The following is a 15,938-nucleotide window of genomic DNA, read 5'->3' on the forward strand; positions in this document are numbered from 1 at the left end:
CTGGCGACAACTACCATGTAGTGTGTCCCAATGAGCAAAATAAAATGAAACTAGAACTAAGTTGCCACCTTACCAATATGCACCGAGAGCACCAAAAATCGCTGTAGTAAGAATAGAGCCCGCTTCTGAAGTTGCGGAATATGTTGTAATACGCTGTGGAACTGCCCTCTCAGTGAGAAGAGAAATAGAAATTCTCATTTCCTTGATCCGTTGAGATATAGCGGGTTAGAAACAATCAAACCCTTACGCCTACTGGCTAGAAGGACAAAACCAATCAGAAAAAAACGATTGGGAAAGGTGAAAACTCTAAACTACAGCAGACCGAAAAGAAGTTACCAACCGTAGAAGTATTCCACACATAGATCTACTTGCTGCAATGGCTACTAGGAAACACTGCTTGAAGAGGAAAACTTTATAGAAAAAGTTATGGCTACTAGAAAACAGTGGTTCTCCCTGGACAGATTTCTCTTGCAGCCACACAAGTGAAGTGACTCCCCCATGACGTCACGGACCCGGACTTATAGCAAAGCTTAAAGCTTTAATACAAACGTAGTTTACTACGCCTGCGTGCAGCTTCCCGCCATATCCACCCCCCATAACCTCCCAGTAGTCACCGCCCCTTTCCAGTTTTATTCTTCCCGCTCTGGCGGTCAGACCCGTTGACTAAATCGTTACTGCAGCTCTCGCGTTTATTTTTTTCTTTTGTTATTTTTATAATCTCTCTTTCTCTCAACAATTATCAACCAATTTAATTTAGCAGCCCTCCTCTTCCCGACCATGTCGGCGAAGAAACATGGCTTTAAACGCTGCTCACGCTGTACAAATAAAATGTCTCTCACAGACCCGCATGACCTGTGTGTCCACTGCCTAGGCACGACGCACTTAGACTCCAGCTGCGATAAATGTGCAGCCATGCTCCCTCGGACGAGACAGATAAGGCACTTAAAGATGAAAGCAGTAGTGGAGGACTTACCTCAGCAGTCGGGTAAGAAAGCCAAGAATAAAAAGCGGCACTGTGAGGAGCCCCCGGAGAGTGCCTTGCCTAGCAAAAGGCAACAGTCTCTGCCACCACAACTCCAACTAGTTGTCGGTGCTCAGACTCAACCCCAGCAAACACCATCTGCTGAGAAAAACCAGCATGGTCGTTCTGGGCACCGCAGCACTTCTTCCCCACTGCATCCTCGGCACCGGGAGAGTGCCTCCGATCAAATTCGGCACCGGGAGAGCCTTTCCCCTGGCCATAGGCACCGAGGAAGCCTTTCTCCTGCACGTCGGCACCGAAGCAGCTCCTCCTCTGCTCATCGGCACCGTCAGGACTCCTCCCACTCACATCACAAAGCTGGCTCCTCCCACTCATCGCATCACACGGCTGGCTCCGCCCACCCTGTGCATCACAGCCACAGCTCCTCCCCTGCTTCACTCCATCAGGGTTACTCCTCCCCTCCTGAGTTGCAGACTGCTACAAAGCATTTTTCTGACACCTCTCCTCCTGTTCTGGCTCAGGCAATGCCTCTCTCTCCACTGGACAAACAGGCGATACTCTCTCCTCACCACCATTCAGGAGTTCAGGCAGCAGTCTCTCCTGCGGATTTCTCCTCTATACCACTGTCCCAATCAAACCAGGATATTCTCCATCTGCTGCGTGCTTTTTTGGCTAATCACAATCTCTCAGCTCAACAGCACCCCACGACCGGCCAGCAGCCACCACGTCCGGCGGCGGCAGGGCTTTCGCCCCCGGATCGGCCAGCCCCTCGGCAGCGCTCACGCTCCGAGTCCTTTTCAGACTCTCTGGCTGCAGACAATTTTTCAGACTCTGGCTCTTCCCCACCCCCATCTCAGAGATGCTCCAGATCTTCCTCTCCTGACGCCCACTCCGATCTCCTCGCGGGCTCTCCGGGTCTACCTTCTGACCCCTCTCCCCCGCTCCCATCTAAATCATCTCAACCAGAGGATACTTCCTATCCAAAGTTTCTCATCAAATTGGCATCAGCCTTGGATATTCCCTCCTCTTCTCAACCGGATCCCCGATCCAAAAAATTACAGGCTCTGCGCTATAAGGAGGCACCGAAAGACATCATCGCGTTGCCTTTGCACGAAGTGCTAGCGGACCAGCACAAGTTAGTGTGGTCTACCCCATTAACATCTCTCCCCACCAAGAAGAGTTTGGATACAAAGTACAAAGTCCAAGATACCTGGGGCTTCGGTAAACCACAACTATCTCACCACTCCATAGTGGTCCAGTCCGCCATGCGTAAACACAAAAGCTCACGAGACCATTCTAATTTTCCACCAACGAAAGACATGAAGCTCATGGATCTCATGGGTAAGAAGATGTATCAAAGCTCCATGCTCAATGCCCGCATAGGGCTTCACATCTTCCATTATACCGACTACCAATTCACCATACTAGACAACTTCTCACGAGCACTGGATTCCCTCCCTGCGACACTGCAACCTCAATTCCGGCCACTGCTTCAAAATCTGGAAGAATGCGCCACCAATCTAATTAGAGCCGCCCACGACTCATATGACACGTCGGTTCGAGGGGCCGCGGTAGGCCTTTCCACACGCCGGTTAGCGTGGCTAAAAGCATCCGGCCTAAGGGAGGATGTTCATAACAGAGTGGCTGATGCTCCCTGCACAGGGGATAACCTGTTTGGTGACGGAGTTAAGGATATCATCGACAACATCAAACAAGATTGCACCACTCTGGACACCTTGGAAGAGGACAACATCAATCAGCCCAGGTCGTCCTTTCATCGCCCGTCCTATGGCACGCCTAAAAGGAGGTATCAACCTCGGCGACAGTACCCCTTCAATAAATACAACACAAACTACAGGTTTAACAACAAGCAACATAGACCTCAGCAGTCTAAGAAAACATATCGTGAGCGACGGGCATCCAAACCAGCGCCCTCAACGGCGCCCAAACCCTTATCCTCTTTTTGACAAGCAGATGGCTATGCAGCTACCGGTGGGAGGTCGTCTTCAGTTTTTTGCCCCTCATTGGCCCCCTATAACATCAGACAAGTGGGTCCTCTCCATTGTCAACCAGGGGTACCTTCTTCACTTTACGACCCCCCCACCTCTCCCCCGCATAGTCACTTCACAGGTTCCTTCGTCTCACGTCCACCTACTTCACGACGAGATTTCCCGCCTCCTGCGCATCAGGGCAATCGAACCGGTACCAGAATGTTCCCAGAATACAGGATTTTATTCCAGGTTCTTTCTTATTCAGAAGAAGAACGGCGGTTTGCGTTCTATTCTGGACTTACGCTCCCTGAACAAATTTCTAAAAAAAGAAAAGTTCCGCATGACGACCCTCCAAATGATTCTGCCACTGCTCGATCAGAACGCATGGCTCGTGTCCCTGGACCTGCAGGATGCATATCTCCACATCCCGATCCACCCAGCGTCCAGAAGTTACCTGCGTTTTCAAGTCCACTCTCACCATTATCAATTCCGAGTCCTTCCCTTCGGCCTCTCCTCAGCACCACGAGTGTTCACAAAATGTGTCATCACCATCATCGCTCACCTTCGCCAGCAAAGGGTCACTATCTTCCCTTACCTCGACGACTGGCTCATCGCGTCGCCAACTGCTCAGGAGGCCCTCCACTCTCTAGACAAGGTCACCTCACTTCTCCAGACTCTGGGATTCCTCATCAACTTGGACAAATCTCACCTCATTCCCACGCAACATCTCGAGTTTATAGGAGCGGTCCTCCAGACCCCGCAGATGTTAGCGTTTTTGCCCCTCAACAGGGCCACATGGATTTCCATCCTCATCGCCCACCTAACCCAGGTCTCAGTCACCTCTGCCCGAACGTTACTCGTGCTTCTGGGCCATATGGCGGCTACCATTCCAGTACTTCCGCTAGCCAGGCTCCATATGAGACCGCTACAGTGGCACCTCCGGGACAAGTGGATACAAGCTCTTCAACCGCTATCTGCAAAGATACCTCTCTCTCACAGTCTAAAGACCTCGCTGCAATGGTGGGCCCACGCCCCCCATCTCCTCCAGGGTATGCCCTTCCGGCCTCCCCTGCCGTCCGTTTATCTAACAACCGACGCCTCCAAGCAAGGGTGGGGAGCGCATCTGGGCTCCTACATGACTCAAGGACATTGGACGCCCAAAGAAATGTCATACAGTATCAACCTGCTAGAGTTGCGAGCCATCAGATTAGCGCTTCAAGCTTTTCAGCCACACCTCTCGCAACAGCGGATTCATGTGCAGACAGACAATCAGGTGGCCATGTACTATGTCAACAAGCAAGGCGGCACCGGCTCCCGACAGCTGTGCCGGGAAGCTCTACATCTCTGGCAGGTGGTCCTGAAGCTTCGGTCCACCATCTCGGCCTCCTACCTGCCCGGAGTGCAGAATACCTTGGCAGACTCACTCAGCAGGAAGCTACAACCGCACGAGTGGTCACTCAAGACCACTGTTACGCAAGATCTGTTCGACAAGTGGGGTCACCCTCTCGTCGATCTCTTCGCATCCCCACTCAACGCCAAGTGTCGCAGATTCTGCTCCAAGTTTCCCAGTCAGCGCAGACTGGCAGAAGATGCCTTTCACATTCCGTGGACAGAAGGCCTCCTCTATGCATTTCCTCCAATCCCTCTCATCTCCAAGACAATCCAAAAGGCCAAATCAGACGGGGCATCTCTGTTGTTAATAGCTCCGTACTGGCCGAGACAAGCCTGGTTCACGGCTCTCCTGAACCTCACGACATGCCCTCCACTTCCTCTGCCGCTGGAACCGGACCTTCTCACACAGCAGCAGGGCAGTCTTCTGCACCCAAACCTCGCATCCCTCTGCCTCATGGCCTGGCGGATCAGCCTCACTCCAGCCTGATGTTCTCACATGGGGTGCTGAGGGTCCTCCTCGCGTCCAGGAAGGACTCTACTCTCAAGTCTTACAATGCAAAATGGCAGCGTTTCTCTAGCTGGTGTTCCGGCCATCACCTCCACCCTGCCAACGCTTCTCTCTCCCGCGTCTTGGATTACCTGCTCCATGTTTCAGAGTCACAGCTGTCTTACTCCTCCATCCGGCTCCATCTCTCAGCTCTCTCGGTGTTCCATGACCCGGTGGATGACTTATCCCTCATGCAGCACCCTGTGGTGAAGCGCTTTCTCAAAGGACTCATGCATCTCTATCCTCCCATTCGCCCTCCAACTCAAGCATGGGACCTCAACCTGGTACTCAATGCACTCACAGCCTCTCCATTTGAGCCACTGCAGTCAACCGACCTCAAATATCTCACTTGGAAAACACTGTTCTTGATCACGTTGACTTCGGCACGGCGCATCGGCGAAATCCAGGCTCTCGTCCACTATCCACCCTATACTCAACTACTACACGATAAGGCTGTGCTCCGTACTCATACGAAGTTTCTACCGAAGGTGGTCTCGCCTTCCCATCTCAATCAAACCATCATGCTGCCCACCTTCTTTCCTCCTCCACATGTTTCTGAGGACCATAAGAGATTTCATACGCTGGATTGCCTGAGAGCCCTTACCATCTATTTGAATAGAACTAAAGGCACCAATAGGCCTTCTCAATTATTCCTTTCACTACGCTCTCCTCACCACCCAAGGCCAGTAACCAAGGGGACTCTATCCCAGTGGATTGCGAACTGTATCACCTTATGCTACCAGCTCGCCGCAGCCACTCCCTCACAGATTCCGCATATTACAGCTCATAATCTGAGGGCCATGGCGGCCACGAAAGCTCATCTGCAACGAACTTCCCTGCAGGATATTTGCAGAGCAGCTACGTGGTCCACTGTGCACACTTTTGTGAAACATTACTGCCTGGATACCGCTTCAGCTACTGATGCGGCGTTCGGCCAGGCGGTCCTTTCTTCTGTGTCCTGAGGCGTCAACTACCACCTCCTCCTCTCACAGGTACCAGTTTTAACTTTTTTCTTCTGTTCCTTTTACAGTACCATGTGTGCCCGCAGGGGCGTCTTGTTCACCTGTTACCTGTGGAGCTGGGGAATCTTCACTTGTGTGGCTGCAAGAGAAATCTGTCCAGGGAGAAATAGAAGTTGCTTACCTGTAACGGTAGTTCTCCTTGGACAGATGATCTTGCAGCCACACAATCCCTCCCAACCCTCCCTTAAGTTGCCGCTAGCTTTTTTACCAAACTGGAAAGGGGCGGTGACTACTGGGGGGTTATGGGGGGTGGATATGGCGGGAAGCTGCATGCAGGCGTAGTAAACTACGTTTGTATTAAAGCTTTAAGCTTTGCTATAAGTCCGGGTCCGTGACGTCATGGGGGAGTCACTTCACTTGTGTGGCTGCAAGATCATCTGTCCAAGGAGAACTACCGTTACAGGTAAGCAACTTCTATTTTAAGAGAAAGACCTTAAAGAAAAAACAATGGCTACTAGAAAACAGAGCTTTAAGAGGAAAACCCTTAAAGGACACCAGAAGAAAAAATAGCCCAAAAAAAGGACCTACGAGAGCTGAAAGATTAAGTTTCTGATTTGAAGAGGATTTCGGCCTGTCAGGTGAAGGAGACTAAGAACCTTAAAGTAAACGAGAACTTCCAAAAAGACAATGCTGCACTTTGCACCAGGAAATGAAAAGGACACAAAAAAGCAAAACAACCATAAAATTGTGTACTAAGAATACCAGAGCTAATAGCCAAGTTATAAATCTAAAACCTAAAGCCAGAAAACCGTGAGAGATATCTATATATGAAAGGGACCCATTAATCCAAATATTGCCTGCTTATATGATGTGGGTGTTAGACCTGTTTACCTCACACACGTGTGGAGACAGATGATTAGGAAAAAGCAGTTTCAAGGTGAGCTACAGTTTGATGTACCGCATAGCCTGCAACAGAGATCAAAGTTCTGGATTGAGAAAAAATGGAGGGTGAATAAAAATGGGCGCCATTCGCGCCACTTACACAGTGGCGGTTCACATAAGCGCGCCTGACACCTCCGCAACAAACGGAGTAGGGCGGAACATTAAGAAAGGAAAAATAAATAACAGCCAGCGAACTATGCCGCGAAAAACCGGAGAAAACAGAGAATCCGAATAAAACTTAACTCCGTAATAGAGAAACTGCAGCTGCAGCCTAAAAAGGCGGCCTTCTGCGCCAAAACTAAAAGAACGAAATTGCCGACAGTGCCAAATGAAGAAACTCAAAAGACACAGGTATCCGCAGAAAACTTGAAGGAGCCGAGAGCGCTTACAGTCCGGCGCTGCGAAAAACCGGCTGCAGCCTCCCCTGACTGGCTATACTCTTGCCACCCGAAAAAAACCAACTTGTCGCGCCCCAATTTTTTTTTAATAAGCCTGCGCCCGCTGTCCAAACGCGAGGGAACGAAGGGAGAAATTCTGAGAAAGAAAGTGGCTCGTTAAAGGCCCCGTCAACATTATTTTCTTCCATTTCCTCCCCCTCTTGTTGTTGTTTTTTTTTTTACACAGCTAAATTAGCAAAGAAAAAACACTCAAGAACAAAAGAATAACCCAGAGCTGTCTGCTCGGTAGAAAACTGGGGATTGTCTTTTTTTTTTTAAACAGCTAAGCCTGCTCGTTATAAAGCTGGGGAAAGAAAACACTTGAAACCTCCTAAAATGGCTGCCTCTCCCAAAGACCATACACCTTGCTAACCAAAGGGTAGTCCTTCCCAGCTAAGTATGGGAGATGGGGAGGATAGTGGGGAGGGACTCGGGGCACCCGAGTGTAACACCCCCAGAGGCTGTAAAAGAAAGAAAAGAAAACCTTATCTGTCCAGCGTCTAATAGAGAATTCCTAGGCACAGAAGGAGAAGTAGCAATATTGTTTTTATTATTAGCCTCTAAAAGAGAAAGAGAAAGAAAGAGACTAAAGGGTTCGCTTCCTACCTGCTGGGAGACTGAGAAAATACTGAGGTGAAGGTCACATGGCCAGGGCTCCTATTGGCTCTCTAGAGTCAGAGTTTTTCTCAGTCTCCACCTGCTGGTAGGCGAGCACAACCCATCAGTCCAATCCTGGTCCGGTCCGGAGGGACGCTAAGGAATTTGCGATTACCTCCTCTTCTTGACAGTTCTACCCTGTCAATGGCACAGCATTTAAGTTCTTCAAATGTATGCTTGAATTGAATAGTGCTCAACTAGTGGTTCCTTCTTAGCTGATCTGAGAATATTGGACCTATGCTCCAAGATTCTTACTTTTAACGGTCTGGTTGTCATGCCGACATAGGTTTTTTGACATGGACACATGATGGTGTAGACCACGTGGTCAGACAAGCAATTGGTAAAATACTTGAGTGTGTGTGTTGTATTGGTGGCATTATGAAAAATTTTAGATTGATTCATAATAATTCGACAGATCTGGCACGTGCTGCACTTATAGTGGCCAACGGTTGATTTTTCCAGTTGTTTCCAACCTATATCTGCAGGATTTAATTTTTCTTTTAAATTACTGCCTCTAGAAAAGGCAATCCGTAATGTTTTATCTTGAAAATTAGGAATCAATTGCAAAATATCCCTCCGTCTTTTAACTATACTTGCTATATTGTGACCTGCTTCTGTATACTGCATCACCATCATCAAAGTATCTCCATCTTTTTCTCTGATGTTCGTGCTGGATAACAAGAGTTCTCTGTTATATTTTGCTCTCTTGTACTGTATGTTCTCTTTAAAATTCTGTTAGGATATCCACGATCCTTCAATTTTGTCATGAGATGTTTAGCTTGTGTTTTAAACGTAGATGTATCTGTACATATTCTACGTAATCTCAACATCTGAGAAAACGGAAGGTTGTTCCTCAAGTGGGTCGGATGGCAACTCTTGTGGTGCAAAAAGGTGTTCCTGTTTGCGTCTTTAATGAAGACCTTAGATAAAAAAGTATTGAGAGATAAAGTAATATCTACATCGAGATAATGGATATTCGTGTGAGAATATTGTGCTGTGAATTGGATGTTGCAGTTACAGCTGTTTAACCAATTCAGAAACAAAAATAAAATTCTGGTATTGTACCTTTCCATAACATGAAAACATCATCGATGTATCTCCACCATTTGAGTATCAACACGCTGAATGGAGTCTTTTCTACCCTTCTGATTCAAACCGGTTCATGTAGAGATTAGCCACTGATAGCGCAAATGTTGCCATGACAACCAAACCGTTAAAAGTAAGAATCTTGGAGCATAGGTCCAATATTTGCAGATCAGCTAAGAAGGAACCACTAGTTGAGCATTGTATTCAAATCAAGCATGCGTTCAAAGAACTTAAATGCTGTGCCATTGACAGGGTAGAACCGTCAAGAAGAGGAGGTAATCGTAAATTACTCTTACTGCGTAAGGAAGCCAAGTGGATCTTCAGACTTCAAACTTTGGAACCCAGAGGCTTAAATAGTTCAATTGACTGGCACATATTTAATTGATAAATTCCAACAAGACTATTTTGGTCGTTACCAGTCTAGAATTCAATAAATAGGTTTTGCACCAGTTTTTAGAAACTCTGTATCTTTAAATATTGTGATGATGTATGCCACTATATATACCCCTTTTCTTGGCGTGTGACATTGCAGTGCCATTTTGAACAAGAGGAAGTGAATGAGCTAGTAGATGTCTATGTGAGTTGGTTAAGTTGTCCATGCTTATTTTATTGATTTGATTCTACTTTTTTGTAAGTTGCCAAGTATTGATTGATATAATTTTTAAACATCCAAATTATCCTTGCGGCGCCATTACAGCACATCGTTCCTGAAGAAGCCCGGACAGGGGTGAAACGATTGGGCCCCGTAGAACTTTAAAAGTCGGTGCTGTTGTCTACACCGGAGTCTGCAAACGCCGCTCCAGTACTATGTAAGCCACATTGAGCCTACAAATAGGTGGGAAAATGTGGGATACAAATGTAACAAATAAATAAATAAATCTAGCAAGCTGATTGCTGTTTGAACTTTAAAAGCTATGTACTTCTATTTTGCTGCGGATTAGAGATTTATGAGCTACTAGTAAAACAGGCCCGTTTCTGACACAAATGAAACGGGCGCTAGCAAGGTTTTCCTCGGAGTGTGTATGTTTGAGAGTGACTGTGTGAGTGTGTGACAGAGAGATTGAGACTGGGTGCGAGTGTGTGTGTGAGAGTGAGTGTGTGCCAGGGGCCCCCGCCCCTCCCTTCCAGTTTCAGTGTCACCCCGTCCTCCGTGTTCCAGGGTTGTCGTCACCCCCCCTCCCTCCCTCCGAGTTCCAGGGTCATCCCCCCGGTTTTGTTCCCCTAGTTTTTGTACAGGTGGTGCATTCCCTCCCTCCTCCCCTCTCGTCCCCTCCCCCGAGTTCCAAACCCCTCTCCTCCACCGAGTTCCAGACACCCCCCTCCCTCCCTCCTTCCCCAAGTTCCAGACCCCCCTCCCTCCCTCGCCCCTTGAGTTCCAGGACGTCAGACACACGCACACAAACAGATTGCAACTTGATCAGATCATTCGTCCACGCCGCACGGCCGAGAAGAGGACTTTGGCTGGCAGGGGTTGGGGTCCCCCACCAGCACAGGTACGCGACAGCGGCGGGGGAGGGTTGGTGGCGAGAAGGGGGTCTCGAAAGGGTCGCGGCAGGGGGGTCCAGGGGTCAGGAACTCGGGGGGGGGGGGGGGTGGAAATCGGAGGGAGGGAGGGATTCTTCTGACGTCGCGTTACCATGGGCGGAGAGATTATGAAGCCTACGAACACTACAGGGCTTCAACGGCTTCACTGCCAAGGAGTCAGCTTCAGAACGCTGGAGGTGCGAATTATTATATTAGATTTTTTTGCTACTTGGTATTTTTGCACAGCAAGTTTTAAGATGACACGAATTTAAAGTATTGTCACAATTTAATTGAAAAATAAGACATTAAAAAAATTTGTGGAACTACCAGCCCCATGATAGAAATCAAACACTGACAAAATCTACAAATATCGTTTTATCACAGTGTTTAGACCAAAGTATATCACTTTGGTTTCTGAGGGCTCGTTTCCATTTCAGTAGAAATCCATATTTCTATTAGTACAACTGGTTAGAGTAGAATAGGCTATTGCCAAATTATATTTAGTATTAGATTACCAGAAATTGGCTAATAGCCTTTACTGAAGCAAGTTATTTTTTGTAAGCCAAAGTCCGAGACCCAAGAGCCCTAAAATTGCTCTTCTCTTCCTTTATTTTCATTTTGTAATTAATTAATTTCTTTAAATTCAAATGGCCCCAGAAATCAAACCAGGAGAAAAGAGCCTTACCAATAAAAGAATGAAAATTTAGACCCAAGCTAAATGGGGCCAAAAACCAGCTCACCCAACAAAATTAAAGAAGGACTGGGTTGCACAGACTCACCTACCTCTGCTGGGAGAATGAGAAATACTGAGCACGTCAGTGTTGCACACTTACACAGCCCCTTATACAGGTGTCGGTAGTCAGTAGTTCTTAGTCTCCCTCTGCTGGTAGGAGAGTATATTACCCACTCGTTGGGAATGGTCTGGAGTAGACAATAAGGAATATGCTCTGTAATTTTGTTCTTTATAATAGTCTCTACCATTGTGCCCAGCACCTAAACCTAGAGAAAAAAAAAGTTCCTTCATCCTACCAGACTTGTTGCTAATCTGCAGGATGCATCCTATCATCTGAAGACTGAGAAATTCTGGCTAATCAGGTCCCTGCTGAAATCAAGATCAGATATACATATGTTGTATCACTTCATACCTTATGTAATGAGTTATCTTCTCGGGCAGACTGGATGGACCGTACAGGTCTTTATCTGCCGTCAATTACTATGTTATGTTACTATTAGTTAGTAGTTCTAAGTCTCCACCTGCTGGTAAGAGAAGACAAACCCACACATCTGTACTGGCCTGGAAGGACACTAAGGAAATGACCTATTAACAGTCTTCAAAATTTATATAATGAATATGGAACTAATAACAAATAATCTGGGAAGTTACCATTCAAATAATGAAAATGCATGAAAAAGAATATAGGACACATGTATAGATCATTCTCTATAATTTTACAAATTACTGTTACCTGTTAAAACTCTACATACCTAACACTTCAAACAACAATGGTACTTTACAAGTATATTTGCTCCAGTGCTTCATGCGTTCAATAACTGCAGGTATGATTCGTAGAGAACTGTCATTTCCTTTGATTTTTGCTTGCATTCTGGGAACTAACTTTCAATGGAAGAGTGAAACTGGTTAGTTGAAACTGAAAAAGATTCTGTACACATGCTAATACTTAACACTCAGCAGTACATATGGTTAGTCTACTATAATTTGACACAATAAAGGATTGAGATTTACCTGAATTGTTGCTTTTTCTGGGATATCCCCAAACTGTTTTTCATTAAGTTTAGTTTGTTTTAGATTATGGCGTAATTTATACAGTGAACTATGATTCTGTAGGACCTTAGCTGTGCTATTAGATATTATAGGACATCGTGCTGTTGATGAATACATTTTTTCTGATGCAGTTGCCCCTCTTTTTCCTGTTTTACAGGGTTCACAGCTCCTTTGTTGCCAAATATTTCCCAAAGTACTGATCTGGCCATGAACTATTTCTGTATCCGACATGAAATCTGTTCTGCTTGGAAGCAAACAATCATTTCCTTTCCAAACTCCAGCACTAGCATTCTGTTTTTCACCTTTTATCCTGTAAAATTGGTATATGATTAAATCCATATAATTAGCTAAAAATTATAGAGCTTGATACTAAAAAGAAACAAGATTTTTATCCACAAATATGTATGCTGTTTGTATACTGATGCAGACTAAAAAAATATTTTAAAACATATGACATACTGAAAATGTGTAATGATGTAAAAGCTTAACACAATGGTATCAGAAGCAAAATGAGTCTTCTAATCTTTTGCTCCTTGTGCTTAAATAATAATAATAATAACTATTTACTTCAGTTATAAGGCTCTACTGAACATATAAACCCATATTATATTAAAAGAGACACAAGATAAGTTCCAGTATTTTATAACAAATATTTTTTTACAGCCTAAGATTAAATTGTAACTGAATATATGCAATAAAATAGTTATTGAACAGTGGATAGTGAATGCTTAAGGAAGGAACTGATAGTTAGCACTTGGTGCCAGAGTTCAATGCAATCCCTGAGGCCCTGGTTGGTGACTCCATTACCCCATGCCACCATGCAGCAGGTCCATGGCACGACTGTTGGACCCAGTGTTCCCACTGGTGATTATGTCATCATGCTCATAGATCAGTTCTGGTGCAGAGGGGAAAAAACCTCAATGTTGCTTGTGAATGTGCTAATTTGGCAGGCTGGTAGGGACAGAATTTAAAAATCTGGTAAGGAGTCAGCCTCTTCCTTTTGCCTTCTGTCCCTCCCTTGGGTGGTCAGTGTTTCAAGGTTTCATCCAGCAGGGTATACTCCCTTTGCATTGCACCAACAAATCTGCACTCCAGTTGGCATGGTTAAAAGCTGGTCATTCACATAGCAAAGTTTATTTCCCTTACACTGCACCATCAGATCTGTGCCCTGAATGGGGGTGGGCATCATTATTCCCTATAGGTTCAAACTATCAGCATCAGCATACTGGGTGATGGCCCAAGCTACGGCAGTATTACAAAGAGGTGCTGGTTTGTCAGGATCCACTGATACAAGAGAGCATGCTGCTGTCATGGCCTATGAAACTAATGAAGTGTCCAACTAATATGAGGCAAGAAGCCAGTGACAAGGAGGCAGGGCTGGATTCCTTGCCTCCCTTGAAAGGCAAAAGGTCAATTTGCATACAGATGTTTGGGTGTTGAGTTTTCCCCGATGCTGACTCCCAAGGGTAGGAGACTGGAATGCAGCCCTCCTCAATGGCTGGGTAGGGGCTGTGTGAGAGGTCATGGAGCTTCAGTGCTGTGGAAGCACATACTCCTAGTTGGTAATGGCTTTCATTTAGTGATTGGTGCCAATTCATGTGGGTGTCTTCTGGCAACCTCCTGTTAAGCATTGATGCAACACTGGCACTGGTATCCCTCCTAGTTCATGGCAAGTTGATCAGGTGCCTGAGCAGGTGTCAAGTTTCAAGTTTATTGGGGATTTACTATCCTGGCCATGGCATAGTATCATCTAGGCGGCTTACAATCTAAAATTACAAAAAAAAGGAGAAGGAAAGGAAAAAACAGACATAACTAGCAGGGTAAGAGCAGATGAACTACAATTTTAATAAGATAGTAAGCAATGGTACATAAAGAAGAGGAATAAAGTAATTCAGGCTCGACTCAGAATGGCCACAGCATTCAGATACAGGCATCTGTGAATAAAAAAGTTTTAAGCTCTGATTTACAATTTTTTAGTGACATCTGTAAGAACTTAAGAATAGCCACACTAGGTCCGACCAATGGTCCATCTAGCCCAGGATCCTGTTTCAAACAGTGGCCAATCCAGATCACAAGAACGTAGCAGAAACCCAATTAGTAGCAACATTCCATGCTACCAATTCCGGGACAAGCTGTGGCTTTCCCCACGACCATCTCAATAACACATTATAGGGTCCTTTTACTAAGCAGCAGGAAAAGGGCCCTGCGGTAGCAGCAGAGGCCGTTTTTCCCACACCAAGGCCCTTTTTACTGCAGCGGGTAAAAAGCCCCCAAAGCATGGCCATGCAGTAAGATAACACTTACCGCATGGCAATATGGCGGGGAGCACTTACCACCACCCAGTGAGGTGGCAGTAAGGGCTCCTGCGGTAACCGGGCAGTGCGCAGCCATGCCCAATTACCACCAGGTTAGCGCCATGCTAGACAAAAAAAATTTCTGGGGAGAACTGGAAATGGCGCATGCTCAATCTGGAACTACTGCCGGTGGTCGTGTTGCCCTGGCAGAAGTTCAGTTTTAGGGTGCGGTAAGCCCATGTTGGGCTTACTTTCGCTTTGTAAAAGCGCACCTATGGACTTTTCCTACAGAAATTTGTCCAAACCTTTTTTAAACCAAGATACGCTAACCACTGTTACCACATCCTCTGGCAGTGAGTTCCAGAGCTTAACTATTCTTTGAGTGAAAAAATATTTCCTCCTATTGTTTTAAAAGTATTCCCATGTAATTTCATTGAGTGTCCCCTGGTCTTTGTACTTTTTGAAAGAGTGAAAAATTGATTCACTTCTACCAGTTCTATACCACTCAGGATTTTACAGACCTCAATCATATCTCCCCTCAGCCGTCTCTTTTCCAATCGGAAGACCCTAACCTCTTTAGCCTTTCCTCATATGGGAGGAGTTCCATCCCTTTTATCATATTGATCGCTCTTCTTTGAACCTTTTCTAATTCCGCTATATCTTTTTTGAGATACGGTAACCAGAATTCAACGCAATGCTCAAGGTGAGGTCACACCATGGAGCGATACAGAGGCATTATAATACTCTTGGTCTTATTATGCATCCCTTTCCTAATAATTCCTAGCATCCTGTTTGCTTTTTTGGCTGCCACAGACTGGGCAGAAGATTTCAGCGTATTGTCTATAATGATACCTAGATATTTTTCTTGAGTGCCGACTCCTAAGACGGATCCTAGCATCAGGTAACTATAATTCAGATTATTCTTCCCAATGTGCATCACTTTGCATTTGGATGCTCAGTTTTCCAGTTTCCTAAGGTCTTCCTGCAATTTTTCACAATTTGCATGCATTTAGACAACTTTGAATACTTTTGTGTCATCTGCAAATGCGATCACCTCAACTCCTCCTTCCATTTCCAGATCATTTATAAATATGTTAAATAGTACCGGTCCTAGTACAGATCCTTGCAGCACTCCACTATTCACCCTCCTCTATTGAGAAAAATGGCCATTTAACCTTACCCTATGTTTTCTGTCCAATAACCAATTCCTAATCCACAGAAGGACATTGCCTCCTGTCCCACAACTTTTTAATTTTCTCAGGAGTCCCTCCAGCCGATTTCAGTGTAGTGGACCTCGAATAGAAAAATTGCTCTTCTAGTATGCTCATGGAAGATTTCTTG

The 15,938-nt window shown here is 45.8% G+C and overlaps 1 protein-coding gene across 1 annotated transcript in view; it reads right to left on the bottom strand.

Annotated features, from left to right (window-relative positions):
• The window catches only part of SPATA22 (spermatogenesis associated 22), a 61,475-nt gene that overhangs the window by 11,804 nt on the left and 33,733 nt on the right, over nucleotides 1-15,938 (bottom strand). Inside the window, exons 4-5 of the mRNA XM_030185838.1 lie at nucleotides 12,265-12,613; nucleotides 12,006-12,135 (exon numbers count right to left, since the gene is read on the bottom strand). Coding sequence (XP_030041698.1) covers nucleotides 12,006-12,135; nucleotides 12,265-12,613 — 479 coding nt within the window. The remainder of the gene's footprint in view (nucleotides 1-12,005; nucleotides 12,136-12,264; nucleotides 12,614-15,938) is intronic.

The sequence above is a fragment of the Microcaecilia unicolor genome, chromosome 13 (genome assembly GCF_901765095.1).
Source record: "Microcaecilia unicolor chromosome 13, aMicUni1.1, whole genome shotgun sequence".
Taxonomy (NCBI): domain Eukaryota; kingdom Metazoa; phylum Chordata; class Amphibia; order Gymnophiona; family Siphonopidae; genus Microcaecilia; species Microcaecilia unicolor.